At 39.7% G+C, this 17815-nt stretch overlaps 1 protein-coding gene across 1 annotated transcript in view; it reads right to left on the reverse strand.

Annotated features, from left to right (window-relative positions):
• The window catches only part of parp8 (poly (ADP-ribose) polymerase family, member 8), a 51050-nt gene that overhangs the window by 4029 nt on the left and 29206 nt on the right, over positions 1-17815 (reverse strand). The window contains exons 8-19 of the mRNA XM_061259570.1: positions 13950-14010; positions 13465-13555; positions 12813-12879; positions 12455-12583; positions 10282-10852; positions 9419-9472; positions 8925-9020; positions 3993-4085; positions 3072-3197; positions 2381-2446; positions 2112-2179; positions 313-361 (exon numbers count right to left, since the gene is read on the reverse strand). Coding sequence (XP_061115554.1) covers positions 313-361; positions 2112-2179; positions 2381-2446; positions 3072-3197; positions 3993-4085; positions 8925-9020; positions 9419-9472; positions 10282-10852; positions 12455-12583; positions 12813-12879; positions 13465-13555; positions 13950-14010 — 1471 coding nt within the window. The remainder of the gene's footprint in view (positions 1-312; positions 362-2111; positions 2180-2380; positions 2447-3071; positions 3198-3992; positions 4086-8924; positions 9021-9418; positions 9473-10281; positions 10853-12454; positions 12584-12812; positions 12880-13464; positions 13556-13949; positions 14011-17815) is intronic.

Below are 17815 nucleotides of genomic sequence, written 5' to 3' on the forward strand. Positions count from 1 at the left end.
ATACTGGAAAAGCAAGAAATGCTTTCCATGACAAAGATTATGTCAAGTATTTTTAATATAAACAGGGAACTAATTTCGCCAGATAAGCGGAACTTTTGGAACACATATAATATGTGATATGATAAGCGCTGTTGCTGAATAAATAAGCAGTTGCCGAAGAAAGTGAATTTGACAGACCAATTTCAGTTTAGAACAACATCAATTGCAGAAACATCCTTATGAGGTTCTACTTAAAAGAACTGTTAATTACAATTACATTTCAAAAAACACTGGTTACAACAGGGAGCATGATGAACAATGAGATAAACTCACTCTGGTTACTGGTAATTTCACTATATGTGACCTGTTGCTGGATATCACCCTGAAAAGAAAATGACATTAGTTGACAGGTGACATTCAGAGCAGTACCTAGATGTTTGTTATTAGGCCCTCTCGCATATCTTTCATGTTTTGGAGCTTGTCATATCATTCTGGAGCTTTGGAGTTGTGCTCCATACTGATCCAATAAAACAAATGCAATTTTGGTAGACCACAAAATATGCATACTTCTGCAAACTGCTGTTTTTCAGAGCTGTTTGTGAAATGATTTCCTGCGTGATATGACGTATGTTTTTGTATAATTATCAGATGCACTGATAAATGTTAACACTGAGAGCTGACCACAGGAGGCAGAGGGGGATTGGACTCTGGGGTCAGGGTTAGGGGAAAAAAAACTATGTCACTGCTCTTTGCAAATGTTTTGTGGGCATTTTAGACAGTAAAAGCAGGAAGTGAACGCTGTGTGAGCCTTTAATGACACATTTATAGAATGCATTTCCTCTGTTAATATATTAGATTGTGTCATGAGATTGCATAAGTTGTTTAGTTTGTACCATGTGTAAGGATAAAACAGCTATGAGAGGGATGATTTATATAATTTATGAAATGGCCTGGGTAGATTCTGTGATGGAATAATGAATAAGATGGATGGCTTGTGACCTTCAGTTTACTACATTCATAAAGGATCCTAATGTTTTGGCTTGCTGCCTTCATCAGTAAAACTATGTGCTGATGGCCATTTTCTTTTATCCATCGGTAATACAAGTTCATTAGAGAGCAACTGTCAATCAGATCCTCTATTAAGGTCTATAGGAGGCCATAAACAACTTCTTAACTTAAGGCAGAATATCCAAAAAGTAGCACAGAGTTTGAATAGAAGCGGGTTGGTCGCACTCAATTGGGCTATTCGGAGTACCGCTGGGTTATCACGCCCCAGGACAGCGATGAAGTTAAAAGCAGGTGCACTGATGTAAATAATTTAGTAAGTACATCCAGAGGAGCACCAGCCCCAGCAGGGCTCGGCCAGACTGCCTTCATCACTAAAATGGCGCCTTGTGCGGGGGCGGTGACCTCACACACCCCACTTCTAAAATGTCACCACAGGTGCTCCTCAGTCGGCTGGCTCATTCTGCAAAACCACAGAGCAAGAGAGGCTGTGCACACACTGCCCCTTTACTTCCTGTTGTCCCTTCCCTGTTCCCTGTGACTGAAAACAGAACTGTGACAGAGAACAGTGCAGGGCTTTGCAACTGTGCAAAGATGAAGTATTTATGCCTATTTATTCTCTACTTCCTGTGAAAAACACAGATTAATCATATGCCTATTTATTCTCTACTTTCTATGCAAAGCACAGATTAAGAAAATATGCATATTTATTTATTACTTAAAACCTAAAAGGGAAATGGCTGACCCTTAATAAAACCTGGGGTCATGTAATACATAATTTAATGCAACAGGGTTTAGCCAATCTACAGGGTTTATGATCTACAGTATGAGTCTGTATCAGAGAGAACCTGTTTTCCACCTGGTTTGTCAACTGGGCTGTGTGGTGTGGCACTCTAGGTGATTAACCTCTATCTATTTAAAGCTTTCAAAGCCATTTTCACCCCATCTCCTCACAAATGCTGCATTTCTTTCACATTCCAAAACAAAATAAAAACTATTCATTAGGAATTTTGGCGGCAAGTAATCAAAACCTTTTGTCTGAAAACAAAACTGAAAAGAAGCTGTATGAAGTGGCCTGGCCTGGGCTTGTGTAATGTTGAATGAAAGGGAGCGGTTTGGTACTGTACCACTGCAGCAAGGGGTGTGCTAGCGGGTCGTGTCTGTCCATCTGTTTCTTAATTTCCAGGTAGGGTGCCTGCAAAGAGAGCCGTTTATTTTATTCACGCCGATCGACCGTAACAGAGGGGAAAGGAGAATGTATGTTAAACTGAAACCAGTGATGAAGCAAGGCTTAAGACAGATAAATCACTGCCTAAGATTAACCAGCGCTATGGTTTAACACTAAATGTGACCATATTGTGAGTTGGCATCATCTGAAAGCATCCCATCTACTTACCTGGGTCATTTCTCTGATTGATGTAAGGCTATCGAGGGCTCTCATCACTCGATCGTAGTCCTTTTTCTGAAATTAATAAACCAAAATCAATGTGTCTGCATTAAGCTACAACACAATGAAGTCCTCATTTCTACAGTATGCTGTACCTTTCAAAGAAAGAACAGATTTATCACCACTTCCACCAACTTTGCAGCCCTATTGTTTTCTATTCAAGTTCCTATTACCTGCCAGAAGTCCATGTGGTACTCTGGGAATGATAAAAGTCCAGTTTCTGTCATGTCCCTGGATATTTTCTCTGTTTTACTATACCTTCATTTTTCCCCACACAGAAATATGGCCTTTTATTTTCTATGGTCTTGAGTCATTGAGACATGCTAGCTGGATTTGGCAGTTGAAAGTACAACGGCTATCGCTGAATACAACAAATATGGTGGATAGATCAATACAGCATGAGTCATGGTGGCTGAGTACTCATCACAGTTCTTTATAAACTAAAAATAGAACTTCAAATGCAAAATTTGCCTGTCTTACATTACACTTGCTTAACACCAGGTTACATGTTTCAATCCAATTATGACTATGAATCTTGAAACATGAGCCATTATGACGTGAAACTATACCCTGAATGAATAATACAATACACTCAATATACTAATAATAATAATGAGAAGAATAATATTTTTTCACGTACCCGTGGGTTGAAGGCCAGTGTTTTAGAATCGTTGGGATCGACCACAGAAGGATATGGCTCAAAAATCACAACTTTCCTCGGAGACTCCAGAGCAGACCGGCACATGGACACCAACAAATCCACAACCTAGAAGCATTGTGGAACAATGATGTGGTCCCTAATCACAGTATATGACCACAGAAATCACACCGTTGTCCTGTCCAGACCTGGGACAATTATGTCATTGTTTTAGATGAAAATGCTTCCATGTCTGGTGAATTGGAACCTGGTCCTCTTGGTTGCCTCTTTTGCACCAGGCAAGATCAATCGAGCAGAGAAAAGCATTTGAATCCAAAAAAATTATGTAATTGACAGGTCTGGTTATTTCAGTCTGAATAACAGGAAATGTACGAGGACACTCATTCAAGGAAATATAAATTAAGATATTGTTGTTTTTCCTTTAAGGCGTGAAAAGAAAAAAGAAAAAAGAAAAAGTTATGGATATGTGATTTATGACATACACAGGGAAATACAGTCCACGCAGCGTAATGGAAATTAAACCTCATCAATTTCATTTACGGTGTTAGTCATTATAGAGAAAACGAGGTGTTTTCTGTCTGTCGTCCTGCCATATGTTTCAATAACCTGCGCTCTTGGCTTCACTTATGTCCATAAGACGTTCAAGGCCTGATTCACAAACCAAGATTTAGCAATTTGGTGAGAGAACTTTCCACAAACAGGTTTCTCCTTGCCATTTAGTGTTCCATTTTTTTTCTGTAAAATAGTCTGCCTGGGCAGTCTAATCTGGAACAACTCAAGTTTTAATTTGCCGGTCAATTAAAATGTTTTGTGGTTGATTACCCTCTTGCTGCTACACTAATGTAAAAAGTGTGAATGTTTTCTTTCAGACTGGCCCTGGGCAAATGCATGTGCAAGGTCTACCTGGGCTCCGGTGGCAATCTCGTCTGCCGCTTCGTTCATGACCCCCAGCGTTTGGAAGGCGAACACACACAGCTCCCGCTCACACACCGTGGGCTGGAAGGCAAGTGGACACAGCTGTGTGAGAACCGCGGATAGGGCGGCAAGCCCACAACTACAACAGGCATAATGTGGGTCCACATATCAACCATCACATATCCTTTATAAGCAGTTCCAAAAATCCAGCCAATAATTGCATGGCCACCTGAAATTGTACAAATTGTTTGTATAAAGGGGCTGACACTGATGGAAATTTACCAACAAATGTTGAACGAGAAGCAGGCCCACAAAAATGCTCTTTTCAGAATGTGGTCCGTGAGGGACATTTTTCGAAGTCCCTTTTAGCCTAACAGCCATCTGGTGTCTGTCCAGACAGACCAGGCTGTAAGTGGGCGTTTAGTGTCAGATTTTAGCCTCTTTCCAAACCATAGTGCACACCTGGGGCAGAATCGTGCACTGAAAACACAGTCCTGTATTAGACCTGGTACACAGGCCTGTACTATAGGACGCTCCTGGGTAAAGTGATGACAGTCAGTAACGGGCTTTAACGTCACACTGAAACCGCTTCTGGGAAGTGACGTATATTGCGAGTGAGACAAATCTTTTGGGAGGATTTTTTGAAGGATGAGGAGGTGATTTGATTGACGTCAAATGAGGAGGGGGGAAGAATGCTTTTGGACACTGGTTGGAGGGGAATGGGAAATTGACGTTTGATCGACAAACACCACTTGTACTCGATGACGTAAAATTGAAATTCTAATCGTTTTCTGGGAAGTGGATGGAAAAAAGGTTTGGTGTGAAAATACACAAGTATTACAACTGTATACATTTTATAGAATACATCATTTTAGACGTATTTGTATAGATATGAAGAATATGGAACTAAATTGAGGAAAAAGGGTCTTTAATATTACAAATGGGGCCTCTATTTCCAAGGTTACAGACTACAATAAAAGCTTGTATGTTTCATGTTTGAAAACTTTTGACTGCCTTAATAAGGCTCATTACATGATCTTATTATCTGTTTAATGAAGGAAAATATGGTCATTTTACTGCTGAAACGCAGTGTGAACAAGTGCTCTCAGAAATGAAGAACAATGTGTCCTTGCTGTGCTTGCCAAGGTAAAGTCCTGGCCTGAACTGTGCTGCTCCACTGATTGATGCAGTTTGCCGGGCCGTTTTGGCTGCATACACCCTCACATCCTCAAGTGAAAGTCTTCAAAACACTGATGAACTCGGAGAGCAGGGCCCTGTTTCACGAAGCAGGATTACTGAGTTAGCTGGATAAGTGCAGAGTAAATCCTGCAACCCACCCAAATTCGGAATAAAAAACTGAAGTAAAAAGACAAGAGCTGTTCCGGGTTTTACTCAATGTCAGTAATCCTGCTTTGTGAGTCTTGAGATTTTTTTACCCTGCTTATATGACCAGAAACCTTTTATAGAAGAATAGAAGCTCCACAGTCAGTCAAATGAACAAGTGTTTTCAATGACTGTACTGTAGTATGTTTTGATTGGTTAATACAAGTCACTTGGCTGAACAGTCCACAGTAGATGACCATTGGTAGTGTATTTCCGAAGTAGTATGTTAGAGATTCTCTTACAAAGCAAATAACACCTTCACACTGATAAGTAATTGCCCCGATACGTTTTCTCATTCCAATAGATGCCCAATCTTTAGAACATCACACCATGAAGTTTAATAATGAGAAAAGACTATTCAGCACATCTAGATCAGTCATCTAAGATTGTAATTCTAGGACCTCAGCCTCGGACGCGATGGATACAGCATCTGGCTGTACCAGATTCCATCATGGCAGTCTGAAATGTTAAAGAGACCTACTATAATGAAGGATAGGTGCTGCACTGTTCCTGTACTTACTTGTTCACCCACCTACTAATGCTAATGCTAATTAGGCAATACATGGGAATGAGTTCCCCGACAAAGTTCCTCACACATACTGTAGTGAACTCAAATTAATTTGACATGAGCCTTGCAAAGACAGAATGCACATTAATCAACATCTACAGGGTACACAGCAGCCATCGTAGAGCTCCCAATAAATAATAATTATCCCATTATTAAAAATCCAGTTATGTAACTTGAAATTAAAATTACATTTTTGGATGGAAATATAATCCAAAATAATCAAATGTTCTTATTTGCAGATCTGTGCAAATTTAAGCCTGTGTAAGACGACAGACGCAAGGATTAAGAGACAGTGCATCCAGGGTGAGCAATGTGCTTACAGAGATCTTGCAGATATTAAAATAATAATAATAATAATAATTTTCTTCCTCTGTGCCATATCTTTTTCATGCAGAAATGAAGAACTTCAGCTACCATGCATTTGATTCATGTGGAGGGCAGTTCTCATTTGAATGGCAGTCTCAGGACAGCCCATAGTTTAGAAATAAAATAGTTTCCTTCATTATATTTTTTATGTAAACTGGATGGCTAAAGGTAGCATTGGCACAAACCTATACATACAGCATATACTAATTTCACAGTTCATTGCATTTTACTGATGACTCAGCTCTTAAAAACCAATCTCTTACGTCTTCATGAAAGGTAGTGTAAAACGCTTCAAAAGTCGCATATTATAAATATGTATTGACAACTTTTTTGCACTCATTCAAACAGCAGGGGTCATTAATTACCGGTGGTCCAGAGCCAAAATGTAGCCCGTCAGTACTTTAACAGCACACACACAATTAAAATCAAATCAACATTTCAGCATCTTTGGTTATAGAAATACAGTGCTAGGTATGAAATTGTAGCATTCAATTGTAGCAATGAAGCATTCCAACATCAACGTCCCAATGTACACTTCCACCATCAGATGCAATTCATACTGTAGTTACATTGTTAGGTCAAAGGTCAAAGTTAACCAAGACAATTGTCTGAATTCCTTTTTAGAATGAATCAAAGAGACATCAGAAATATTAAACGAAATTATGAAATTAGCCAAAATCATGAAAGGGAGAGACAAAGTGACTTTAAACAATAACTTGTCCTGATGATGGCAAATACGACAGAGAGCTAATGTAATGCTTCATTTGGGCTCTGTTATTCTTCCCTCAATAATATGTATTTCCCAATTTTCAGGCCGTGCTGGTGTACTGTTTACAATTACTGTTTCAAAATCAAGAGCACATATTGTGCTCAAAAAGCAATTCACACAACCACTGATTGTGCCAACATCGCAGTCTTAACGCTGCTAAAATATGCAATACAGGTATTTAATCATTTTTTATTTATTTTGTATGTCATCTTTACAAATTCATCACCAAAAACTGTTGTTCCTACACATAACAGAAACCACCATTTCCAGAACAGTGATGAACTAAAACGGCATCCTTGAATCTCTGACCCAAGGAATATTTATCATTTTCAAAATTTTCAAGCATACCGCACGCACAAGGTGACATGACTGCAAGGACAACAATGCATATTTTAGTAAATGATATGAGAAGACGACCAAAAGCACTCAGCCAACTGGATTTAATCCAGGGTTCCTGCTGGCAAAGTGTCGTTTGTCTTTTCATGTGATATACGCTAAATTTCTCACATTAATAAGATGCCATGACAGTTGTGATACAGTAGTGTTCATCAGTAGATCAGTTATCATTTTATGGAATGAATATTATATTGTGGAAGATATGACCTGTGTCGCTGTGCATACAATTAGCCGGGTAAATTAATACTATTAAAAAACTATTTAAAAAAATACTAATAAAAGTTATATTTCTTCTATTTAAATGAAGAAGTCAATATGAAGGTGTTTCATAGGGCATAAGATTGCAATGATAAGTGCAATGAAACACCCACAGCCCTGTCATGAAAAAGAGAAAAATTCTGAACACCCAAAAAATACTTTTACGTATTGGGTCGCGCTTTAGCTTGGAAGATAAGTAAAGTACTGTAATGATATTGGTGTTTTCAAGGTTACTTTTATTGTTCAGTTAAAAGTATTTTTCATTAAAGTAATGTTAAAGCTGACAGTATGGGGACCTGTGTTTGCACTACGACTTTGGTCAAACAATTTACAATGATCCCGTCTGTAGTACGATCATTAAACTAAAGGTATAAATCAGTAACTTGTCAAACCTTAACATATTTTTTGAGTCGTATCAACACGTCCATTTCATGTTAACAATGTGTCTCCTGTTAATAAACGGTAATGACAAAGTGCTTCACTAATTTCCATATTTCACAATTTTGGAGGGGATAGAGCTATTGCGTACAGCTCCAATATGTATGCCAAACGGCAATGGGGACATTTCCAAATAAGACTTATTGTTGTTTCACAGCATGTACTGCAGAAAAGCTCAGCACAAACTAATTACACAAAAACTGCTGCTTCCAAAGATTTCCTGACATTTCATGCATATACTGACATGCTGCAAGTCAGCAGTGAAAATGAAAACATCACTAGTCTTAGAATGAGAGAAAGACGTCCACAGACCTTTCCGTGGATCATTTTGCCTCACTGAACAATTGGAATGTAATTGCGTAAGGATAATAATGTTTTTTGTGAAATAAGTTAATCATGCTATAATACATCTCTTTTGTCAGCACTTTTTGGTGTTCTCTTTGATGTTGGAAATAGTTTAAATGTAAGAACAATGTCAGGGGTTTTTTTTTGCTTACAGACCTTGATATGAATACTATGAAGCTGTACAGCCAAAGGTGTAGAAAAGCACACAGTTAAAATATTGTACTGCACATCAAGTGAACAGGGCCTGTCTCTAAGAAAGTACTGCATTGGGTACAAAGTTACTAGAATAATCATCAAATTTGACCTAATCAGCAGATTAGGTTAAATTTGCAGTTGGAAATTCGGTCCAACTTCCTTACAAAAAACGTAATTGCAACGAAAATGCAGTCCAACTTACTCTCAACATGGGCCCGTTCTGGAACACGTGAGGCTCATCGCAGACCACGCAGTACTCGTTAAGGACCGGAATCCTCCGCTCAGCGTACTCCATGGTCTACCAACAGGAAATCACACTAATGGCCGGTTTTACAGATTTTTTTTACAGATTTTACAGACACAGATTAAACTTAGTTGACTTTTGTATGGAGAGACTACATTCAAACCTGAATTTAGTCTAGCACAGCAATCAGCAAATGTGGACCTGAAAACCAAATTCTGGCTATGGTTGTCTTTTCTCCCAGGTAATTAGCTGAACAATTAGTGCTACTGATTTTCGTCACATCTGACTGCCAGGTACAGGGAGGATGTAAAACCAACAGTTCTCGGACCTTGAGGACCATGATTTGATGATCCCTGGTCTAGGACTAGGCTAAATCTGTCTGAAAAACAAGCCCCATGAGTGTTCTCCATAACCATAAAAACGCTCTTTAAGTTTTAGAAAGCATAGCTTACCTGGATGAGAAAGCCTCGATCTCTTACTGGTATTGACTTTGCACCACTGTTTGGCTACCCAAAGAGGAAAGCAAATATATGTTAATGTGCTAGCCTTATGTTTGATGCTATGCATATCAAAGGAATATTACGAGGATGGATTCCTTTCAACTGTTGTGTTGATCTATTCATGTGCATTGTATTCTCAAATTTAGGATATCTCCACATCCATGATGCATCTCTACATTACACATAAATGTAGCCATGGTTCCCTTATAATACATAATAATAGGTACATAATTAGAAGCACCTACAGGTGACCTTGCCTACCAGCAGACACTTTTTACATGATTACTTCCCAAAAATGTATTGAATTTAAATAAATCTTGAAATAAATGCATAAAATAAAGAGGTTCTCAAACTCAGACCTGGATCTGAGAGAGTGGACATCTGGTCAATGAAACGAAAAATCAATTGAATTCAAACCAAAATGGTAATGAGCCAAACCTGCATTGTGCTAAAATAAGTTTTTGGGAAAAGTTAAGCGCATAAGCACAAATTTCTGCTGCGTGTCAATATCTGTAGATGGACTGGAGCAGGGCTGCCCAACCCTGCTCCTACCATGATCTACCTTCCTGTGGATGTTCAATCTAACCCTAACAAAGCACACCACATTCAACAACTCAAGACCTCCTAGAGTTGGTTATTTACTGTAGTAGAGTCAGGTGTGCCAATTTAGGGTTGAAATAAGAGCCTACAGGACAGTAGATCTACAGGAACAGGGTTTGGCAGCCCTGAACTAGACAAGACATTTGATTGGCCGGCCTAATAGTAGAAGTTTGATTGGCAGGGCTAACAGCATATCAGATTACTGGCGGGATTACCATGGGCGGGGCGGACAGGGAGGGGGCGAGGATCCCGATGAGCCCTGAGGTTAGAGAGAGGCGTCGGCCCTCGGAGGGGGGGGGGTCCTTGAACAGATCGGCCCGGCCCAGCTTGGTGCTGCTGGAGTAGGACCTGCTGAGCAGCTTGTGGTGCTTCAACCCGTCCAGCTCCTCCGTGCGGATGGTTCCGGAACAGGAGCGACTGAGGAGGCGGTGGGGCTTCAGGGAGCCGCCGCCCCCACCTCCGCCGACCCCCCCTCCATGATCGCACGAGCGGGGCAGGAGCTTGTGGGGCTTCAGAGAGGCACAGTCATCGGGCTTGGCGATGGGGGCCGGGCAGGGCCGCGTCAGCAGTTTGTGGGGTTTGAGGGGCAGGGGCCCCTCCGCTCGAGGGTCGCTGGACAGGGAGCGGCCCAGGAGCTTATGGGGCTTGTTTCCGCAGCTGTCCTCAGCTTTCACCGTGCTGGAACAACTCCGCCGCAAGAGTTTGTGGGACTTGGACACACCGTCCTGCTCCGGCTTCAGCTTCTTTTTGCTCTTTCCACACCCGGGAGGTGGATAACTGGGAGATCTGAAACCACAGAGTAAGAACGTCTCTAACTGGGAGATCTGAAACCACAGAGTAAGAACGTCTCTAACTGGGAGATCTGAAACCACAGAGTAAGAACGTCTCTAACTGGGAGATCTGAAACCACAGAGTAAGAACGTCTCTAACTGGGAGATCTGAAACCACAGAGTAAGAACATCTCTAAGTGGGAGATGTCACAACAAATTCTATCCCCCTTGCAAAACTTATTCCCATGGGGTCATGTTACCGGTTACGTTACCCTCATGCGTAAGTTAGCGTCAAGTCAACAGCGGGGTTGCAAGCTTTATCTGTTGGTTGCTATGATGAAATGCATAAGATACATTCCCCTGATGCATACTGTAGCGTCAACTGGCTAGCGTGTCTTTTTTTGAACGTCATACGCTTACCATTTATTTAGTCCGGTGTATGTAATTTAGCGACACATAAAAATAGCCATTTTCCCTACAGTTTAGGATAGCGAGTCAACTAGTGCTCATCTCTTGGTGGACTAATATCAGTACCGCTAGTTAGCTAGTGAAACGGATAGCAAACCATTCAGCAATAAATATATGTAACTTAGGGAAGGAGTTTGCATGTTCTCCCATTGTCTGCGTGAGTTTCCTCCGGGTACTCCGGTTTCCTCCCACAGTCCAAAGACATGCAGGTTAGGCTGACTGGAGAGTCTAAATTTTCCCGTAGGTATGAGTGTGTGAGTGAATGGTGTGTGTGCCCTGCGATGGACTGGCGACCTGCCTTTCGCCCAATGTATGCTGGGATAGGTTCCAGCCCCCCTGCGACCCTGTTTAGGATAAGCAGGTTAGGATAATGAATGAATGAATGAACTTAGGGGAAGTAGATAAGCCGGACATCTAACGTTAGGTATATATATTTAAGTTAGCGCCCTAGCTAGGGATCTTTCTATCTAGCTAGCTAGATGTAGCCTATATCGTGGTTCAATGTATATAAATAATCAAGATATTACCTATGAAGCACTACATATTCACAAAAGCATCACTAGCTACACACACAGCAGTAAACAAATATGATTGACGTCATTGCAGAGATGGAACCGGATCTGAAACCACAGAGTAAGAACTTCTCTAACTCGGAGATCTGAAACCACAGAGTAAAAACTTCTCTAACTGGGGGATCTAGTTATCTAACAGAGTATAGACTGCTACACCACTACTTACTGCTAACACTGAGGCCGCAATTGTTCACAAGGTTATAGTTTGTGATTTTTACAAGAGATTTTTTACATCAAAAATGCATGTTTCACAACAAATTGATGGTGGTTCAGTTCAGGTAGTGGGATAAGGTTTGTCTTTTTCTTGAGGGGGGGGTGGGGGGGGTTGATGGCCTGTGACATTTAAAAAATAACCAAATCTGGTATCAAAGCCGCTGAATATTTACTATGATTTAAATGAGTCAGTTAAATGCCTGACATTTTAGGAGCAGGGTGTATGAGCATGATACTGGAATGCATGAGACTTGAGGTCCAGAGACATTTAGAAAAATGCCTGTCTGAATATGTGAACATACATACATAAATATGCACAGTATATAACGCAGTACTTAAATCCATACACATGAACGTTCCTTTACCTTCGGAGTGTTGAGAAGATGTGCAGTGGCGATTTCACCTTCTTATCGGTCTGCTTTTTGCCGTGAGCGCAGTTGAGCTTGTCTTTACTTTGCTGTTTCCATTGCTGCGTGACAAATGTCTGCATGATCCTGACAAACAGAGGGACGTTTCCCAAAACAGTGAAACAACAGCACATATCAACTGACCCTGTCCATTCCATGTTACAAGAAGAATAAATACTGTTTGTCGAATTCAACAGCAGCAATGTTGCATATTTAGATTATTAATGAATTCCATAAACAAATCCTTTTTTTGATTATAAAAAAAATTAAATAATAATCTATGGACAGCAAAATGCTAATTCTATTATCAACTTACTTTTTCAGCTGATGCCCAAGCCCAAACCTGTCTTTGGTAGACACTTGGAACACATCGACTGTTGGTACTGAAACACACATGCACATGTATTCACTACCATTACTGTGTCTAGAGGTTATTGCTCGATCCAAACCTATTACTACATAATTATATTCCTTTTAATTAGTTTGAATTAATCAGGTTTAATGAATGTAGGTGACGAAGTGCTGGAGGCACTCAGCGTTTCACCATTCAGAATATTCAGCCTCAGAATTAATCATCCATGAAACTCTTGTGATCAGATGGAACAGAAACCAGAAGCGGCATTGGCACTCCAGGACCAGGGTTGCCTACCCCTGGTCTAGAGTAATGCAAACAGAACCCCCAGCGTTGTTGATGCACTGTATTAAGCACTCTTTTACTGAGCCTGCACCTCAGGGAAAGGCTGGCTGTGTCATATGTTGAGAAATGAACCCCAGGTAGCAGATTAATATGTATCTGTATGCAATCTTAAAAGGTAAGCAAATTACAGTAGGCTAATTACAGATCTGCAGAACAACAGATGGAAGCTGCAATGACAAATATAAATCCCTGCGCCCTTTCAACAACAAGGGAGCAATTAATCAATTAATTAATTAAGCGTAAGTAGTGAAAGGCAGGTAGGAGCACTCACCTGGTCCGTTCAGGTACTGTGTGAGCGAACAGTGCAGACGAATAATGACCGGCTCCCTCCGAATCACATCCCACGCATGAGCTATTTCCTCCTGACAAAAAAAGAAGCAAAAACATAAAAACATTTCAATGTTTCAATTTATTTCCACCAGATCTGGGTCAATTACGTAATTGTTTTGGATTCAAATACTTTTCTGTGATCAATTGATTGTGCCTGGTGCAATTAAGCAAAGCAAGAGCAGCAGAAGGCGGGGTTTGCATTTCATAGGTTCCAATACACCAGACAAGCCCAGTAAAGCGTAGAAAAGTGTTTGAATACAAAACAATTACGTAATTGACCCAGGTCTGATTTCCGCAGCATAAAAATGTATTAAACCAAGATTATGATGCAGTATTTAAGAAAAGGTCACTGCCAATAGGATATTCAGTCCAGTATCTGTTCCAATCTTAATTTTGCACCAGGAAATATGAACACATAATACTCACATCTAGGAAACTGACATCGATGTGTAAATCAATGTCAACATCATCGATCGCACCGTATTCCCTGCGAGACAGAATGGAACTGAGCTTAGATGTTATGGAATCTTACACTGGGCATTCAAATATGTACAGCAAATAGTTAGACACAATGGTACACATGCATTAATTACACAATTTTCATCCTGTAGTGGAGGCAGAAACTTTGGGGTTTTCAAGACCAGGCTTGATAAGGTGCTAGATACCATCTAAGCATTAAGTTCAGTTTAAGAAAAGGCAAGCATCGCTGGGCTAAATGGCCTGTTCTCATCATTATGTTATGTTCTATGTTGTGTTGTTTATGGTGTGACTGCCAACATTCAACTGTATTCCACAGTACAGGAGAGCTGTAAGTACTGTAGATAAGTAAGCTTTCAGAAGTTCAGTTGTATAAAGTAGTAGTATTTACAGATGGCTTGATTGAGCTAGGTGGGTGTTTTAGGGGGTAACAGGGTCAAAGTTGAAATTGCCATAACACAGGATTCCAGTCCGAAGATTTCTACACTCAAAACATTTTAAAATTATATATATTCGATCCAAGCTGAAGCAATTTCAAATATTAGAAAACACAAGTCACTGAGCCTCAGAGATGTCTGTATGTTCAAAAAGAAACATTGAGTATTTAAAAAACGAGATTATCTTAGAAGGAAAGGCTGAAAACAAATGACAGAAATATACACAGTGCCACAGAAGTGTTAATCCCAACCCTACCCAACAGAAACAGGTCAGTTTCTCACACGTTTAAAAATAGTTTGAAGTGTTGACTGGTGCACAGTATATCTGGTACTTTCTTGTTGAATTAGTTATAATTCAAAATTACCTGGAGAATCCAAAACATAACATTTTTACAGTGGTGAAAGATCTTTTAATGTACCACCAACTGTAGTCTCCACTGTGATCTGTCCATTATCGAGCCACTGTTTAATTCTTACAGTGTAATTATTTTTGGCTGCATGTTATGAATATGACAAGTCACTGGAGAATAAATTATTTTTAAAAAGCAATGTTAAATGATCTGAATAAATGTGGCTGAGGATTGTGGAACATCTTCAAATATGTGCACTCATTAGACTCATTAGACAATATCATATGACATATATGAATTATGTCTGCATATAGTCAGTGTGCAGTATGATTTCCCTTCAGGCTCCTGTAATGTATGATATTTAATATAGAGAAATTAATCTCTGGACAATGCCAAAGGTTGCAATTATTATGTTGATTAAAAAGCAGGGCATGTATGATATAAAGCCATGGGAAACCATTTTAATGAGGAAGGATGAAAACTGAGAATAATGACTATTTAAAACATAATTGAAAAAATGACACCTAAAAAAGGACACAAGAGCCTTAGAAAACAATATAATGAGAAAAGTATTTTCTACCCTGTTAAGACTGAGGTTCTGTCTATGGATTTATACATACACACTATCCTTTTCAAAAGATACCAGGAAAGATATCATATATAATCATATGCAAGGACTTGTATGAGGCTCGTTATGAAGAGATTACCGGCCCTTGACAGCAGTGTCTCTCTAAAGTTCAGCCCATGCATTAATTTTTTATAAAGTCACCATGATGACTGCTGAAACGCCCAGAGCCAAATGTCACCATGGTTACCTACCACTCCCTAACAACAGAGTCTGAAAAACTGGCTTCTTTAAAACAGTAATCCACTTCTCATCAAGATATATTTCATACAAATTTAGACGACTAAGCCCAATGTACAGAAGATTTAATGTCCTACTGAAATTTTGTTCAATTTATAAAAACAACAACTTTCCATTAGTTATGAACTGTCGCTTTTGTTTATCAGTGAGCTAGTGTCATCTTCAATATCTTCATGACATGATGAAAATACATTATGCATGATGAGGTAAATGCTGATGCTTACTTTCACCACTAGCTAAAATGGAGGACTCTGTAAAAAAAGCTATTTTAACTTCATAGACTGTATACAGTCCCCTACAAAACTATTGGAGCAGCAAGGTCAATTCCTTTGTTTTTGCTATACAGTAAAGACAATTGAGTTTGATGTACATGATATGACACATCCAAATTTCAGCTTTTATTTCCTGGTATTTTTCTCAAGATTTGTTAAACAACTTAGAACATATCACCTTTTGTATCAGACCACCAATTCTTTAGGTGAACATGAACATAGAGGAACAATTGACAGGTGTTTCTTGTTGCCCAGATGTAACCTGCTAGATTGATTGGTTAAACAATAGTTCTGAATTTCTACTCTTAGCCTTGGGTTAGCCATGGGTTTTGCCTGTGAAGACTGCATTTGTGTAAGAAAAGATTAACCAACATGAAGACCAGAGAGCTGTCTTTTGGAGAAAAGCAAGCCATTTTGAAGCTTAGAAAAGAGGGGAAATCGATCAGAGCCATGGCACGAGCATTGAGGATAGCTTGTACAACAACTGAACATCAAACAGGTCAACAGTTCAAGGAAAACAATAGCATTTCATGACAGAAACATTGTGAGAGCTGAGAAGAAAAACCCCAAAACATCCAAAAGTCAGTGACATCACAAACAATCTCCACAGGGCAGGGGTGAAGGTATCTCAATCAACCGAGGAAGTGTCCAAACTCATTGGGAAGAACTTCATCATGCAGCAAAACAATGACCCAAAACACGCTACCAACAAAACAGGGACTTCATTAGGAAGGAAAAGTGGAAGGCTGGCCAAGTCAATCACCAGACCTTAACCCAATTGAGCATGCAATTCACCTCCTGAAGAGGAGATTGAAGGGAAAAAAACCCCAAAACAAACAACTGAAAAAGGCTGCAGTATAAGCCTGGAAAAGCATCACAAAAGGAGAATGCAACAGTTTTCTGATGTCAATGGGTCACTGCCTTGATGCGGTTATTGCAAGCAAGAGCCAAAACAGAGCCAAAACTCCAATAATTGTATATCACAATATTTTTGCATTTAACTGTATGTACACTTTTTTTTAACGAAGTTTCATGATTGAACTTGCCAAACTTGAGCTTGTTTTTGCTTTTAATTCTTAAAGCAAATGTTTTTTGCTAAATGTTAAATGTTCATCAAATTGCCAGGCTATGTTTTGGATAACCCAAGATTATTTATGCTGTGATGTAAATTCACACGAAAATGTTCCACATCTGTTCTATAGACCCTGAAAGGTTACCTCGGGGCTTCAGAATATCAATATTTTACATTTCCTCTTCCCTTGAACACATACATCTAATTTGGAGTTGACATTCATTGCATGTCTTCCTGAAAGTCATTAGTATTGAACATGTCAACCTTTTTTGACTTCCTGTCCCACCCCTACCCCTCAGCCACAGAAACCTTTGAATGTCAAGCAAGCCCAAACTGAGCAGAGTACATAATCAAATGTCATGTGCTGTGGCCAGCCTTAATGCAGCCTCAGCCTAGAGCAGGGATCTCAAACTCCAATCCTGGAGGGCCACTGCGCCTGCTGCTTTTTGCTGTGTTCTACTTGAGCCCTTCATTTAAGTCACTGATTGGCCAAATAATCAGCATGTTTCCAAGGCCTAAACTGGCTGCTGATTTAAAGGAAATCACAAAAACCAGCAAAACTGTGGCCCTTCCAGGACTGGAGTTTGACGTCCCTGGCCTAGAGAATGATCCAAGCTTCTCTTTAACAACCCAGGTGAGCACTTCATGCCAAACAATTCCATTTTTTTTTTTGGAAGTGTTAATCTAAGTATTATGTATTATCTATTGTTATTTAATATTACTTTCAAGAATGTGCCAGAGCATAATCTTCAGAACCTAGAGGTGAAGTGTGAAATGTCTATGAATTTTTGTTTTGAAACATGAAGAAATATGAGCATC

Source organism: Conger conger, chromosome 11 (genome assembly GCF_963514075.1).
Source record: "Conger conger chromosome 11, fConCon1.1, whole genome shotgun sequence".
NCBI lineage: Eukaryota > Metazoa > Chordata > Actinopteri > Anguilliformes > Congridae > Conger > Conger conger.